The 14986-nt window shown below is 32.7% G+C and overlaps 1 protein-coding gene across 1 annotated transcript; it reads left to right on the plus strand.

Moving 5' to 3' along the window:
- The first annotated feature begins 4025 nt into the window (after positions 1-4025).
- Positions 4026-7507, plus strand: LOC106773320 (TMV resistance protein N). Its single transcript, XM_022786411.1, has 6 exons — positions 4026-4535; positions 4738-4838; positions 5177-6275; positions 6392-6425; positions 6518-6673; positions 6776-7507. Exons 1-5 carry the CDS (start codon positions 4065-4067, stop codon positions 6532-6534), a joined length of 1722 nt encoding a protein of 573 aa, XP_022642132.1. The 5' UTR covers positions 4026-4064; the 3' UTR covers positions 6535-6673; positions 6776-7507.
- Positions 7508-14986: the final 7479 nt, after the last annotated feature.

The raw sequence follows: 14986 nt of genomic DNA on the forward strand, positions 1-14986 counted from the left end.
TTATTGCAGTTGTATTGCTGTTGAATATACATATTTTCCATACGCCTATACTACACTCTGTTATTACAGTGCCTTAAATAAAATCAGTTGTTTCAGAAGCATCATTTAGTTTTTCTAAATTTTGCCTTTGTGTGTTGTTAGTTGGTGTTGATTTAATGGTTCTGAATTTCAATTGCATTTTATATGTTGCTATTGTGATCCTGCCTTGTTCCTTAATCTAAGGAATGAAGAAGGATTGATTCAACATTGTTTGTGAATTATACCGATAGGGGACTTCTGCTCTAAAGGAGGAGAATTACTTTCTGAGTTTGAGATAAGAACAGAACCACTTCCTATGGTTAAGGAGGGGATGGATAATGTTAAGTTCGTAAATAACGTATACACTTTTTCTTCTTAAATTCAGATGTAGCCAAGTGATCAAATTGCTTAGTTGTCAATTGGGTCCATCAACGGTTATGATTAGACTTGTCCAATTACCTCAATTTATAAAATTTGGTTGTAGTCCATATGGTTGAGATTAAAAAGTTCACATGATTAAAAACGTCTTTTATTAAAAAAAGTCTAGAGAGTTAAATATTCATCAAGCCTTATAGATTAGGATCAACTCATAAATATATACTGATTATTTTATTTTAATATATTCAAAAGTTCTCTCGCCACGTTCTAGTCCTATATTCCCGAATCAAATTATACAATTATATTTACATTAGTTTTTTTTTTTTAATTTTATAAAATTATGTTTATTTTTATTCAATTTGATACACGAAAATGTTTATGTTATATTAGTATTGTTTTATAAAAATAATAACTTTTTTAATTTTTATGAATGATTTTTTTTTGAAAAAAAGTCATTTTTTCTAAAGTGAAACACATGCTTATTATATTTTTTAGATGTCAAAACTAAGATTAAGTTAAAAACTTATTTATACATAATATTTTTTAAATAGTTTATCAAAACTCATAAGAACTTTCGAAACATGGAAGGATTAAAAAAAAAATACGTTCTTACTATTATATTCAAATATAAGCAATTTCTGAACTTATAAAAAATGATTTATTTTGAACATTTTTTTTTCTTTCAAAATTATCTTATACTTAAGCCTGAACAAATTTAATATATAGTATATTTTCAACTTTATGTATTTAAAATATGATTATAATTAAAAAATCATTTTGAATAACTTTTTATAAAACCAATATTTATATATTCTTTAGAAATAATAACTGTAAATATAAATTACCTACCATTTTTAAAAATTTGTACAAAATCATTATACTAATTTTTATAAAAACTACCTCTTTTTTATTGGATAATAAGAAAAAATATTCTTGTGCAATAAAATTCAACATCTCCCTTTAAGGATTGCTCCAAAGCAATCTCATCTCCCTTTGCTCACACCTACCGGATGATCATAGCAAAGAAAAGAAACAAAGAACGTACAAAAACTATCACAAGAAAAAGGATAAGCTAGAATACAACAATTAATGATATATTAACACACGTCAGACAAAGAAAACAACTTTGAAACCCTCACCAATAGCTCCGGAAGGGTCTAAAAACCCACAACGACCTAAAAAACGTCCAAAACTGATATCCAGAACCCTTAAAACCCCTCCCCCCAAAACTGGTGTATTGGTGCCCAATAGTGCTTGGGCACCCAAGGGCCGGCGCTCAACCCTGGTGCCGCTGGAAACGGGTGCTCAACACCCTATTTGGGTGCTCAGGTACTATCAACAAACTCCAACCCTTTTTAGACCACTTTGTACACTTCTCCCACAACACAATGAAACTTTAGAAAACATATCTCTAACTCAAAATGACAATCCAAAACCCAATATCACGTATCTAAGTTTTGCAAACTCAATTCTACCTTTTCTAACTTCCATATCAGCAAACTAACATCATGTATAAGTCATAACACACTAGATAACTCACTCCAACATCTCAGTTTACTCTCAGACTCGCTGGTTCAAAATCTCACTATGCAAAACCTCATGTTTTACCAAAAATACCTAATAACTCCCTCTAACATGCCCATAACCCATTCTACACCAGATTTTTTGACAACCTAGATAAGTCATAATAGTCTTCCTAATCAACTCCTAATTGTTTAAGACAACCCCTACCTCTTACCTTCAATTCTTATTACTCACAACCCGTTTTTTGCTACACTAAACACATCAAAACTTCAACTAGGAAATACCTTTTACATTACACATTAGATTTGAATCACCATATACCTTCAAGAAGTCCCAAATGACCTCATGATACTACCTTGACATTAATTTCCTCATCTCAGTCCCAAATTCTCAAACTCACATACGAAAACCCTACTTTTTAGATTTAAAACTCAAGAATTTAACCCTTTCCCCTTAGTGCTACTTTGAATTCAGTTTCCAACACTAAAACATCCTTATCACATCGAATCATAACAATATCAAACATCACAATCACTCCATACCAAATATACACAACATCATAATATTAAAAATCATACATTAAACATAAATAGCATACACAATCATACCAATTTCTTAAAATCGTCTATAACTTATAAATATACCAAAATGTATAATACAAACACAAATTAAGACAAGGTCTAGCTTCCCTTACCTCACAAGAAAACTACTCAACTTAAGGAACATTCCACTGATTACTGGAAACGCAAGGAAATCTCTAAACGAACATACGAAACACCAATTTGGAACCGGACAAAGTTTTTAGAACTCTAGATGAACAAAGCATGAGTCGGAGAAGCATGATCACACATGCAACGACCCTTTATGTCTTCTAAAAGCATATTAGGAACAAGAGAAGAAAAAAGAGTAAAAACTTACTTGTTCTGTGGCAGAAATTGATCAGTTAAAATTGTAGACCTTGACATTGTGATCGATTATACACCTCCTGATCGTCAAATATATGACTCAAGAGTAAGAACTCTTAAAGAAATGTGAGAGAAAACAAAGAAAAAAAAGTTTTAGAGAAGAATGTGTTTTAAGTAATGAGTCGAGTTTAAAAATTTTTATCTATATAAATAAATTTTTATATTAAAATACTCGGCCTCATTATTTTAAAACACCTATCTCTCATACTCTATTTTCTAGCTTATTATAGTCACTATATTTTAGACTATCACTACTTTTAAAATACCATTTTCTAGAGTTTTACTATTTAAATGTTATATTTATAACTATACATAATTATAATAGTTAAATACAATCATGTAAATAAATTATTTATTTAAATGTAATAATTATATTAGTTTTCTTAATACAAATTTAAAAAATAAAATCAAACAATAACAAGCACGGATCTCAAGTTAGTTCAAATTAAAATAAATATCATTAATTTAAATATTTAATTATTTATTAAATAAAATCTAATTAAATCAAATTAATCACATACAACGCACAAATACACACTTAAACATCTACTATTTACAAATTAATTTGACACTACATTTATTTTTTAAAAATTACTCCAACATTAATTCATAAAGTTTAGGGATAAATTTGTATTTCTTTTACATTTTTAGAAAGTATATAAGATTTTTTTCTTAAAATTATTTAATACAAAATTATTAGTTTAATAAAAATTCTAAAAAAGTTATAATTTGAGATAAACTGTGTCAATGTAATAATATAATACAATTTCGATAATTGTATCATATTAACTTGACTTTCAAATATTAAAAATGTCACTTTTGATATAATTTATTTTAAACTGTAATTGTTTGAACTTATACCAAATGGATAATTTCAATAATTTTAATGTTAAATTACTTCATGAAAAAAAAACACATAATGAATGATATTAATTTTAATATTTTAAAATATATGAACTTTTTTTTAATATATTAGCAGTATGTAAGGCAAAGGTGGGTGGATAGCAATAATGTTTTTAACTGAGTTTTTTAGGAAATTGAATTTGATCAATACATGACTTTACTTTTCAAAAAAAAAAAAAAGAGAGTCAGTGAACAGCTATAAAGATCTCATCTCTATTCTGTATTATAGCTTTCTCTTCTAACCATTGACCTCAGTTGACCTCAGATTTTTTTTTTATGGACGTGTCTTCTTCTCTTTCGATTTTCTCAAAATTCATAGTCGCAGGCGAGGTTTTCATCCATTTTTTGGGGGATGACATCCATAGAAATTTCGTTTCACATCTGAGTTCTTCCCTTTTACAGGCTGGAGTAAAACCTTCCCTAATTGCTGTGGAAATGCTGTCGGAAAAGTTTATGCCATCAATTACAAGGTTTCAGATTGGAATAGTTGTTTTCACCAAAGCATACATTGAATCTTCTCGGTGTGTTGAAGACCTTCTGAGAATCATTGAATGTCACGAAAATCACGGCCTAATAGTTATGCCCGTGTTTTACGATATTGACCCATCCGATCTACTTGATCTCAAAATGGATTCATCATCCTATGTACTTTATCCGATGAAGGGTGAACTCAAAAAGAATTCATCGCCAGAACAGAGAAGTGCGAAGAGAAAAGTAAAAACGACCGTAAAGTGGACTCAGATGAAGGTAAAATATTACTTTTAAGGTAAAAAGAATTTAAAAAACCTTTCTATTAATAATTTTTTATTAAATTAATTATAAAATTATGTTTGAAAAATAAAATTTTAATTTTTTATTATGTTTTTACTATATTAATTATAAGATTATACTTAAAGTAAAATTTTAATTTTTTAATATTAATATAATTTTATTAAATTAATTATTTTAGGGCGAAAGATTAAACTATCCAATCATACTATACACTTCTGCGGGGAGTCGCGCTCTCAACAGGGTTGCAAATTTGCCTACTTGGGATGAGAGCAAACACAGGTAAATCAATCTATACTTTGGAAACTTTTTCACCAAAAAAATAATTCTACAAATATATTTTTATTAAATATATATATTTTTTATAATATAAAACTTAATTTATATATAAATTAATGTGTAAAACTTCTCTCATAATTTTCTTTAAAATTTTAAGTTGTTATGGACATTTTACCTATCTTTTTTTTTTCTTTTTCTAAATGTACAAAGGAGAAAACTTGTTCAAATAGATGCGATACAGGTTTCTGCAATTAAAAATTCAATTTTAATTTTTTTTTTCTCTCTTGAAAGTGCATATTTATCTAAACATTTGCGTCTTTTTGTATTTATTGAACTGGAAGGAATGATGCTGAACTAGTGGAGGAAATTGTTAAGTCTGTTCTCTCTAAATTAGAATGCGCCTTGCCTGTAACTAAATTTCCTGTTGAATTAGAAACCCAGGCGAAAAATGTGATTGGATTGTTTGAAAATCAACCCAAGGATTTTTGTACGATAGGGATATGGGGAATGGGAGGATCGGGTAAAACTACTTTAGCGAAAGCCATCTACAATAAAATTCCTTTTACATTTGGTGATAAAAGTTTCATTCAAGATATTAGAAAAGTTTGTCAAACAGATGGCAGAAGAGGCCTTGTTCAATTACAAGAGCAACTTCTTTCAGATGTCCTTAAATATGTGAAAATAGAGAAGGGTGAGATGGAAAAAACTACGATCGAGAACAGTCTTTCAGGAAGAAAGTTGTTCATTGTGCTTGACGATGTGAATGAGATAGACCAATTAAAAAACCTATGTGGAAACGGTAAATGGTTTCGTGCGGGAAGTGTAATAATCATTACGACTAGACAATTAGACCTGCTTTATCAACAAAAAGTTGATTATGTTTATGAGATGGATGAACTGGACGAAAATGACTCGGTTGAACTTTTTAGTTGGCATGCTTTTAGAAAAGCAACACCAAGAACAGAATTAAATAATCTTGCAAGATCAGCCGTTGCTTATTGTGGTGGACTACCACTCGCTCTTGAAGTCCTTGGTTCTTATTTAAGTAAGAGGTCAGAGAATGAATGGAGAAGTGTATTGTCAAAACTAGAAATAATTCCCAATACTCAAATTCAGAACATCTTAAGAATAAGCTTTGACGGCTTATGTAGTGAAATGGAAAAGGATATATTTCTTGATGTATGCTGTTTCTTTATTGGTAAAGAGAGAGACTATGTCACGGAGATACTAAATGGCTGTGGACTACGTGCTGATATTGGAATAAAAGTTCTTATAGAACGTGGTCTTGTAAAAATTGAAAAGAACAATAAACTTGGAATGCATCATTTGCTTCGGGACATGGGACGAGAGATCGTGCGTCAAACTTCAACAATGCAACCTGGGAAACGCAGTAGATTGTGGTTTCTCAAGGATGTACGTCACGTATTGACCAAGAATACTGTGAGTACATTCTTTATAAAACATTTTCAAACTTCCGTGTTTTGCTTTCTGTTTCATTTTCCAGTGAGCTAACAATAGTGATTTCCAAATTTATTTATTTTCTCTAATCATTACAGGGGACAGAAGCTATTCTGGGATTGTCTTTGAACAGTAAGTTAACAAACAGTGATTCCTTCAAAGCTGATGCTGATGCTTTTAAGAAAATGAAGACGTTGAGATTCTTGCAACTTGATCATGTACAGCTGACTGGAGATTATAGGTGTCTTTCTAAGCAACTGAGATGTATCTCCTGGAAAGGATTTTCTTTAGAGCACATACCTAACGACTTTTACTTGGAAGGTGCAATTGTGATTGATTTCCAACACAGTAATCTCAGACTAGTGTGGAAAGAACCCACGGTATATTACATCCCATTTTCTTTTCATATTAATTGGGTAATTAAAATTGTAACAATTGTCACTTATCACGGTTTCCTTTATTTTGTGAAAATATTTTTGTAGGTTTTGCCGTTCCTAAAAATCCTCAATCTTAGTCATTCAAAGTATTTGACAGAAACCCCTGACTTTTCAAAATTACCAAGTCTTGAAAAGCTCATTCTCAAGCATTGTGTAAATTTGGGCAAGGTACACCAATCGATTGGAGATTTACACAATCTTCTACTAATAAATTTGAAAGGCTGTACAAACCTAAGCAATCTCCCAAGTGAGACATATAAGTTGAAATCTTTGAAAAGTCTTATTCTGTCTGGCTGTCTGAAGATTGACATCTTTAAAGAAGATATATTGGACATGAAATCCTTGAAAATTCTAATTTCTGAAAATACTGCTGTGAAACAAGTTCCCATTTCAGTTGTAAGCTCAAAAAGCATTGGATATATACACGTAGACGAAGAAAAGGGATTATCACTTACTATTCTTCATTCTATCATTTTGTGCTGGATGTCCCATACTTGTAATCCCCTGTATTGTATTCGTCCCTTTCGTGGCATTTCATCATCTATAGTTTCCATGAATGTGAAGCATAATGATTTGGTAGATCTAGCACCAATCCTTAGAAGCATTTTAAATCTGCGTACTATTTTAGTACAACACTATGTCACGGAGTATCCAATACCTCATCCACTAATAGCATTTTTGGAAGAAGTTCAACAAGTTCGTCGTGTAAATTGGACTACATCTACACAACTTTCCAACCATCCATTCAGTCCATATTTGATTCAATTTGGAGGTTATCAAGAAGAAGTCTTCAATACTCTCCGCAAAAGCATTTATGATGAGGTTCCATCTCTTTTTTACTTTATCTACTTACTTTTTTATATTCATTTTAGCTCTTAATTTTAAGAACATGAAACATTCCATTAAAAAAAATTCAAAGTAACTTTAATCCTAACATTCTTTTTGTACCTTCCCCTTCTATAACCATCTGTCTTCATTTAAAATACCTTTTTCTAATACTCAACAAGCCGAGTGATCATACTCATATCAAGCACTAGAAGTTGATTTCCACCTTGTTCTTGCAATGCTTGCCTCGTACTTGTTATATTCACATAGATAATAAAAAGTTATCTGTTGAAAGATCTGTGTCCTGATGATTGGCTGATTTATACACACCAAAATTATTAAACCAAATTTGATTGAATTTGTTAGAAGTTTTATGTCAAGTGGAAGTATGACTAAATTATAGTATATAACTAATTTAAAGCTTATCGTAACATCGTACAGTTATTGAAGCATTCATAATATGTTAGATATATGCAATCCTCAATAAGAATGAGTGTTGGAGATCTCAAATTAACTTGTAATATGTGAAATTTTACATAATTCTCAAATTAAAATTTCACATACCAGCAAGTTTTGTAGTATTTAATTGGGTCTAATTCCACTTTCTAAGCGAATTACTTACGAGAATTATGTTGTAATCTATTCAGCATGATATGTTATTTTCTTAAATTGTGTGTTTTGTACTTTGGAATGGTAAAATGATTGAAGAAGTCCATATGAGCAGAGCCATTTCAAAATGACTAAGCTATTTTTATCATGCTACAGGGATTCACAGGCAGACAGACTCGTACAGTTTTTCTCCCTAGTGACAATCCTCGTTGGTTGGTTTATGAGAATGAGGGACACTCAGTCAATTTCACCGTGCCTGACAATCTTGACATGGATGGAATGATTTTGTGTGTTGAGCATTTATCACGCTTGGGAGACCCAACTCAATATCTTATTTGTGTCTTAATGGTTAATTACACAAAGTGCACAATCCAGTTATTCAACCGAGAAACAATAACTTCCTTGAATGATGTTGATTGGCAGGACGTGATATCACATATGGGATGTCGAGACCAGTTGGAGATTTTTATTATTTTTGAGAAAGGATTTGAAGTTCAGAAGACAGCTGTCTATATAGTGTGTAATGGATCAATTGACAGAAAGTCGATGTAATGAACCATAATGATATATGGAGGTAAAAACGAATAAGAGTGAGAGTATATGATAGGATTGCGTAGGAGTGAAAGGATAAGGGTAAGAAGATCAAAGCTTACAGAAGATTTGGCCAGATTGAGATATAATTGAAAAGAGAGGGTAGGGAGTGTCTTCCCTTTCCTTAAGAGTATTATGCTTTTCTTTCTTTGTATCCACTATGATCGTTTTCTTTACCAAATTACTGTCATTTTTATTCTAAATTTATTAAAATGAATAATATTTTAAAAAATTACAAATATGAGTAAGTAGCATCATCTTGAGACGAGTTTACTAAGAAAAAGTTGTAACAAGATTGCATAACTTTAGGTCAAAACATTTTTAAGTTAAAGTGTTAATTTAGTATAATTTCGATCCATCACATTTTAAATAAAGTTGTATCAGAATGATATGATTTTAGTTCAGTTTTAATAGTAGTGTTGGATAACAACTTAACATATTTTGAATTATAGTCATGTTAATGTGACTTCAACTTTAAAAATCCTTTGAATTAAAATAGTATTGCCTTGGTACGAGTTCTTCACATGGAAGTCGAGTCATCAATTTATCAACTTAACATATTTTTCTAAAAGTTATTTGTTTTTAAAAATTATCTAATTTTTTAAAAGTTATTTATTTTGAAAAATAAAAAAGAAATTACGCTATTGTGATAAAAAAACAACTATGGTCAGATTACTAGTGGAAGAACGCGGTTTAACGTCAGCTCATAGACATATGTTAGAGCTCCACCGACGTCATATGATGACCGGTGACATTACCGTAAATAAGATGGTAACCTAGACATCAACTTCAAGTTAATACGACGTCTATTAAGCGGTACACGTCAGCTCTGCCGTAAGCCGACGTCCAATGTAATGAGGTAGGCGAGAAGACAGACTTCTCCTGCGCATTTGACGTCGGTTGTGATGGGGGACCGACGTCTACTTGGGTGCAGTTAATGCTGGTCACCTGATTCCCAGGCGATTAGACGTCAGGTTGTCAAAAACCGACGTTTATGGCCTGTCTGAAAGGCGGAAAGACAAAAATTTTGGCAAAATAGACGTCGCATTTCTGGGTGCACGACGTCTATGTGCTGGTAATTAATTATGTGCATCAAACTCCGAGGCATTTCCACATTCGACAGCAGAAACCCGACGTCTATATTATTATAGACGGCGGTACCCCTTCACAACTGTAGTCTACTTCCCTGACTGGAAATGAAACGTCAATCGGTTCAGCGCCCTAGACGTCGGCTCCCCGTGGAGGCTGACGTTTAATGGGCATTCAAAAAGTCGGTTCAGATGTTATCTTGGACATAGCTAGATAACTAACGTCTAGGTGACTATAGACGTCGGTTTCGCAAGCAACCGACGTTCCATTTCATTTTAAATAAACCGCAGACTCTTCATGACATTCAGTTTCTGATATCACCTTCCTCTCTTCTCTTTTTTCTCTTGTTTCTCTCTTGCGGCATTGCATTATGGTCTCTAATATCTTTATCGTCTTCCTCCTCTTCTTTTTCTCTCTTCCGGCATTGCATCCTAGGTGGTTTTTTTTTATGCTTATGTTTAAACTTTGTTTAGTCTTTCATCGATTATCTTCTGGTTCAACTGATTAAAATTTGCTTTCTTTGTGTTGTGTTTTAGTGCAGTTTTGTTCCTTTCTTACGATACCGTAGTAACACATTCTCCATTTGCTAGCTGCCTCCCAGAAAAAGCGACGTCTAGTGAATTTTTTTAGGTCGTTTCAACCTAAAAACGACCCTGGGTCGTTGCCTAGCTATCGTTTCACCGTGATTTTTCCCTCTTGCGGATGAAAATGAAACTAAGCAACAACCTAGGTTCGGTTTTGGATTGAAATGCCATAAGAAATTCAAAAGACGCAAGCTTTTTTTTGGGGGAAACTAGCAAAAGGAGATTGTGCTACTAGGCTATCCAAAGACGGGAGCAAAACTGCACTAAAACACAACCACTGTATTAGACTTCGGTTAATGTATACACCGACGTCTATAGTACCTTTTAGACGTCAGTTAGTGTCATTTTTGAAGCCTTTAGTGCCTATTCGACGTCGATTATTCCTCAGACCGACGTCTATATAATGTCTTTAGACATCCAATTAGTCCTACTTTGACGTTTAGTGACGTCGGACATGACACTGACTGACGTCATTATAGACGTCGGTTATATTCATGTCCGACGTCCCATTGACGTCACCAGAAATGACGTCGTTTAGTAGACGTTAGAAGTCCAAAATAACCGACGTTAATCAGCGTTTTTCCACAGCGGATGAGACTATAACTTCTTTTTTCTTGTAGTATAAAATTCACTAGTATCAATGAAAGAGTTCGAATAGTTTAGTTTCATGGAATTTTATTATTCCAATTTGAGTCCCTTACATATAGTGCTTTCACAAGGCGTCCATGGCTCACAATAATTACAAAATGACTGAGACATGGAAAATGGACAGCAAAGGATGCAGAAGCTATAAAGCGTGATGAAGGTTGGAAGAAGCTTGGAGTTATCTATAATGATCTTTATAGCAAGAAATTAAAAAAAAAATAGGGAATATTGTTATTGAGGTAAGGATTACAACACTTCCTTCCAAGCTAAAGTACATAATTCACATGTGCTCAATTTATTAAAAAATAATCAATTCTCAATTTTTTTTAGAGATTTTGTGAATATATTAGCTATTCAATAGGATTGACAAATCTAGCCAGATATCTACGTATTATAATTTTTTCTTATAAAATAATAATACATCTCAAAATAAGTTTGATCTTCTTATGAACAACAATATTAGAGGGAATGAATAATGGTGTCTGGTTGTCACACAAAGTTGTATTTGAGAATGTTCTTCAAATTTCAGTTTTGAGGAGTTCTTGTAGCCATATGAGCTTACAAGCAAGTGACTAATGTCATTGTTATATATTTTGTTTTTGCACTTGACGTTACACAACATTTTATTTCGTACCTTTTCATGATACTAAATAATATCTAACTAAGACATTTACGTTTGACTTATAAGTGTCAGATATAAACCTGTTTTTACTTCTTGTAGTTACAAGTCAAACACAAATCTTAACTGTTTAATTACAAAAATTTCACCATGCATTTTTCACTTCCATTGCTTATATGTCAGACATTATTTCACTGACGTGGTAAATTGTTGTTGTGTGAATGGTAATATAACGTAAACAAAAGTGTAAGCTAACATAAATAAAACACAAAAACTTATAAACTTTTATCATGACAATGCTAGCACTACATGTCATTCTTTATTTTGCCATATGAGCATATTATCATGTGAGCATGCATGTATCATGAATCTATTTTTCGAAAGTGAGCATGGATTGAATCATGCACATCTTAAAGACTCTACACGTGTAACACCCAGGATAGATTCAAGATGTAGCTTGTGGCTTTACCAGCCCATTGTAAACAAGGTCCTTGGCTTAGCCAAAGACCTACAACTCCATCAATGTATGATAAGATTAGTCCTCTTATGGTCTAGTCACTCACATAGCTCTTTCTGAAATACACATGAAGACACTAGAGAAAAGGTGAATAGTATTTTCTAATTTCTTTTGCAAAAGGTGTCTGATAAGTTTTTAAAAGATTACTAAATAAGGATATTGGTTCACTCTACTCGAGCTATGTCTAGTTCTCTCTTAAAAACTTTTAAGGGTGAAATACACAGGAAGACACTAAAGAGAAGGGTGAATAGTATTTTCTAAATTTTTTTGCAAAGGGTGTTTGATGAGTTTTCAAAGGATTACTAAATAAGGATATTGGTTCACTCTACTCGAACTATGTTTAATTCTCTCTTAAGAACTTTTAAGGGTGAAATACACAGGAAGACACTAGAGAAAAGGGTGAATAGTATTTTCTAAATTTTTTTGCAAAGGGTGTCTGATGAGTTTTCAAAGGAATACTAAATAAGGATATTGGTTCACTCTACTCGAGCTATGTCTAATTTTCCCTTAAGAACTCTTAAGGGGTTTCATTAATCTTATCAAAGATTACAATAAGTTTAACACATTCATCGTTACAAGTATTATTACCATTGTTGGTCCCTTAGTCAATCTTGAGTCATTCGAGTATTATAAACCACTCCTAATTCCCCTAGTTAACACGGATGGTTCAAGTATTATAATAAATCACTCTTGGTTCTCCTAATTAATCTTGACTAGTCCGAGTTTACCCATTCCTTATTCACCTAGGAAATCCTAGCTAGTCCGACTATTCTTATACCACTCATGGTTTACAATAATTGTTTGATTACAAGAAAGATAATAACTCTCATTGAGAGAATGTTTAATCAAAACAAAATATTCCTAAATTCTTATAATTGTTCTATTTCTTTTTTTTTGGATGAAAGCGTTAGATGGTACAAGCTCAGAGCAAAATACTTGATTTTTATTGACTCTCTATTTTTCTCTCTTTTCTTCTTTGAGCATGTGCATTTAAACGCTATGAGCATGGAGACAAACTTTAGAGTGGATATTCAACAAGGCTTTTCTTCTCTCTTTTTTCTTGTATTCTCTTCTCTGAAAGCTTTAGACGTTCTAGGCTATGAGATGCAGTAACAAGATAAATATATGATGATATATGTTTGATATTTTAACTCTAAAAAACTAAGAAGTTAGATGTGCAATTATTGGTAGTGGATAAGGAAAAGGTGTTAATATTAAGTTTAATTTTGTTGTTTAAATTTCATGTCAGTAAAAGATCCCTACTTTATAGGGTGACTCAGTCTTTTAATAACTAGATATTAGGAGTGTCTAGTCACTTCTCCTATTTATCTGCTGTGCAGTATGCGCACTTTAACTTTTTCAGTTTCATTGTAAAGCTTATATAAGCTATCTTTCATTATCAAATAAAGTATTATCCTCTGTTATTTTCTATCAGAGCAGTATATACCCTCAGTTCTAATATTTGGCATCAGAGCTCTAAAGGGGCCTGATACAGAGAGTGAGAAAGTGCGCCTGATACAAAGAGTAAGAAATTAAGTGTGAGTGAGAAAGTNCGCCTGATACAGAGAGTGAGAAATTAAGTGTGAGCATCATAAACAATCCAAGAGTGAGAGTGTAAAGGATGTCTACCTCAGAGAAATTTGTGCAACCAGCCATACCTAGGTTTGATGGCCATTATGATTTCTGGTCCATGACAATGGAAAACTTCCTACGAAGCAAGGAATTATGGCAGCTTCACTACAAAAAAATACTCATTTATCTGCAGATTATTACATACGGATTTAAATCCCTATGTAATGCAAATATTATATATGGATGATTTATACGGATCCCCCGTATGTAATGGAAAATATTACTCGCCCAAGTATGTTTCGCCCTTTACTCTCGCGCTCCTTTCTCTCGCTGAATTCACCAAGACTCTCGTGCTCCCTCCCTCTTGCAAACCCATCTCACTCTCACCGAATCATTTCATCATCTTCCTCCTTCAGTTCGCTCTCTCAAGCTTCGTCATCTTTTTCATTCAATCTCGCATTGCACTTGCACTCCCTCCCTCTCGCTTAGTGACACAGAAGATCTTATAGGGTTCTCAAGTGCAAACCTTTCTTCTAGGGTTCTTGGCCAAAGCATGGAAGGAGAGTGTAGAAGAAGAAGAGACAGATCGAAGAGTGGCTCGTTGCTGACAACAAGACCAAAACCCTCTTCGAGCTCCAAACAAGGTCAAATCTCGGTACGCTCTCGTTCTTCTCGTGATGAAGATGACACTCACAGAGTTCGTTCATCTGGTAAGTAATCGCTTTGTTCGTTGATATTACTGGTAATCCCTAGAACCCTAAATTTCTAAAATCGGAAAGCCATAATCCCTTTTTTCTTTCTTTCATTGGAACATAACGCTCTGTGGTGTGGTTTGCAAGACGTTGTTGCCTTGTTACTAGATTTCGATTGAGGCACGGTGTTGCAGTTTAGAAAGATGTGAAGTATGATCGTGGATCCTTTACGACTTTTCATTATGGTTCAAGTACCTTACCTAATCAAGTTTAGAAATTCTTAATTGATTTCTCTGTTCATTAACAGAAACGTTTATGTATAACATACAGTAGCTAGTTATTAGGGTGGAGTGAAACCAGCAGCAACTGGCATAGAGCATTATGCATATTTCAACTGGCCAAGATTAGAGTTATTCACTGGACAAGATTTCAATTTGGATCCCAAACTAATGATTCATTACAGCATCCTTTCCACTTGTTCTGTAAAGTAAAATCTTTTGGCAAAGCTACATT

Source organism: Vigna radiata, chromosome 9 (assembly GCF_000741045.1).
Source record: "Vigna radiata var. radiata cultivar VC1973A chromosome 9, Vradiata_ver6, whole genome shotgun sequence".
In the NCBI taxonomy this organism is placed as follows: Eukaryota; Viridiplantae; Streptophyta; class Magnoliopsida; order Fabales; family Fabaceae; genus Vigna; species Vigna radiata.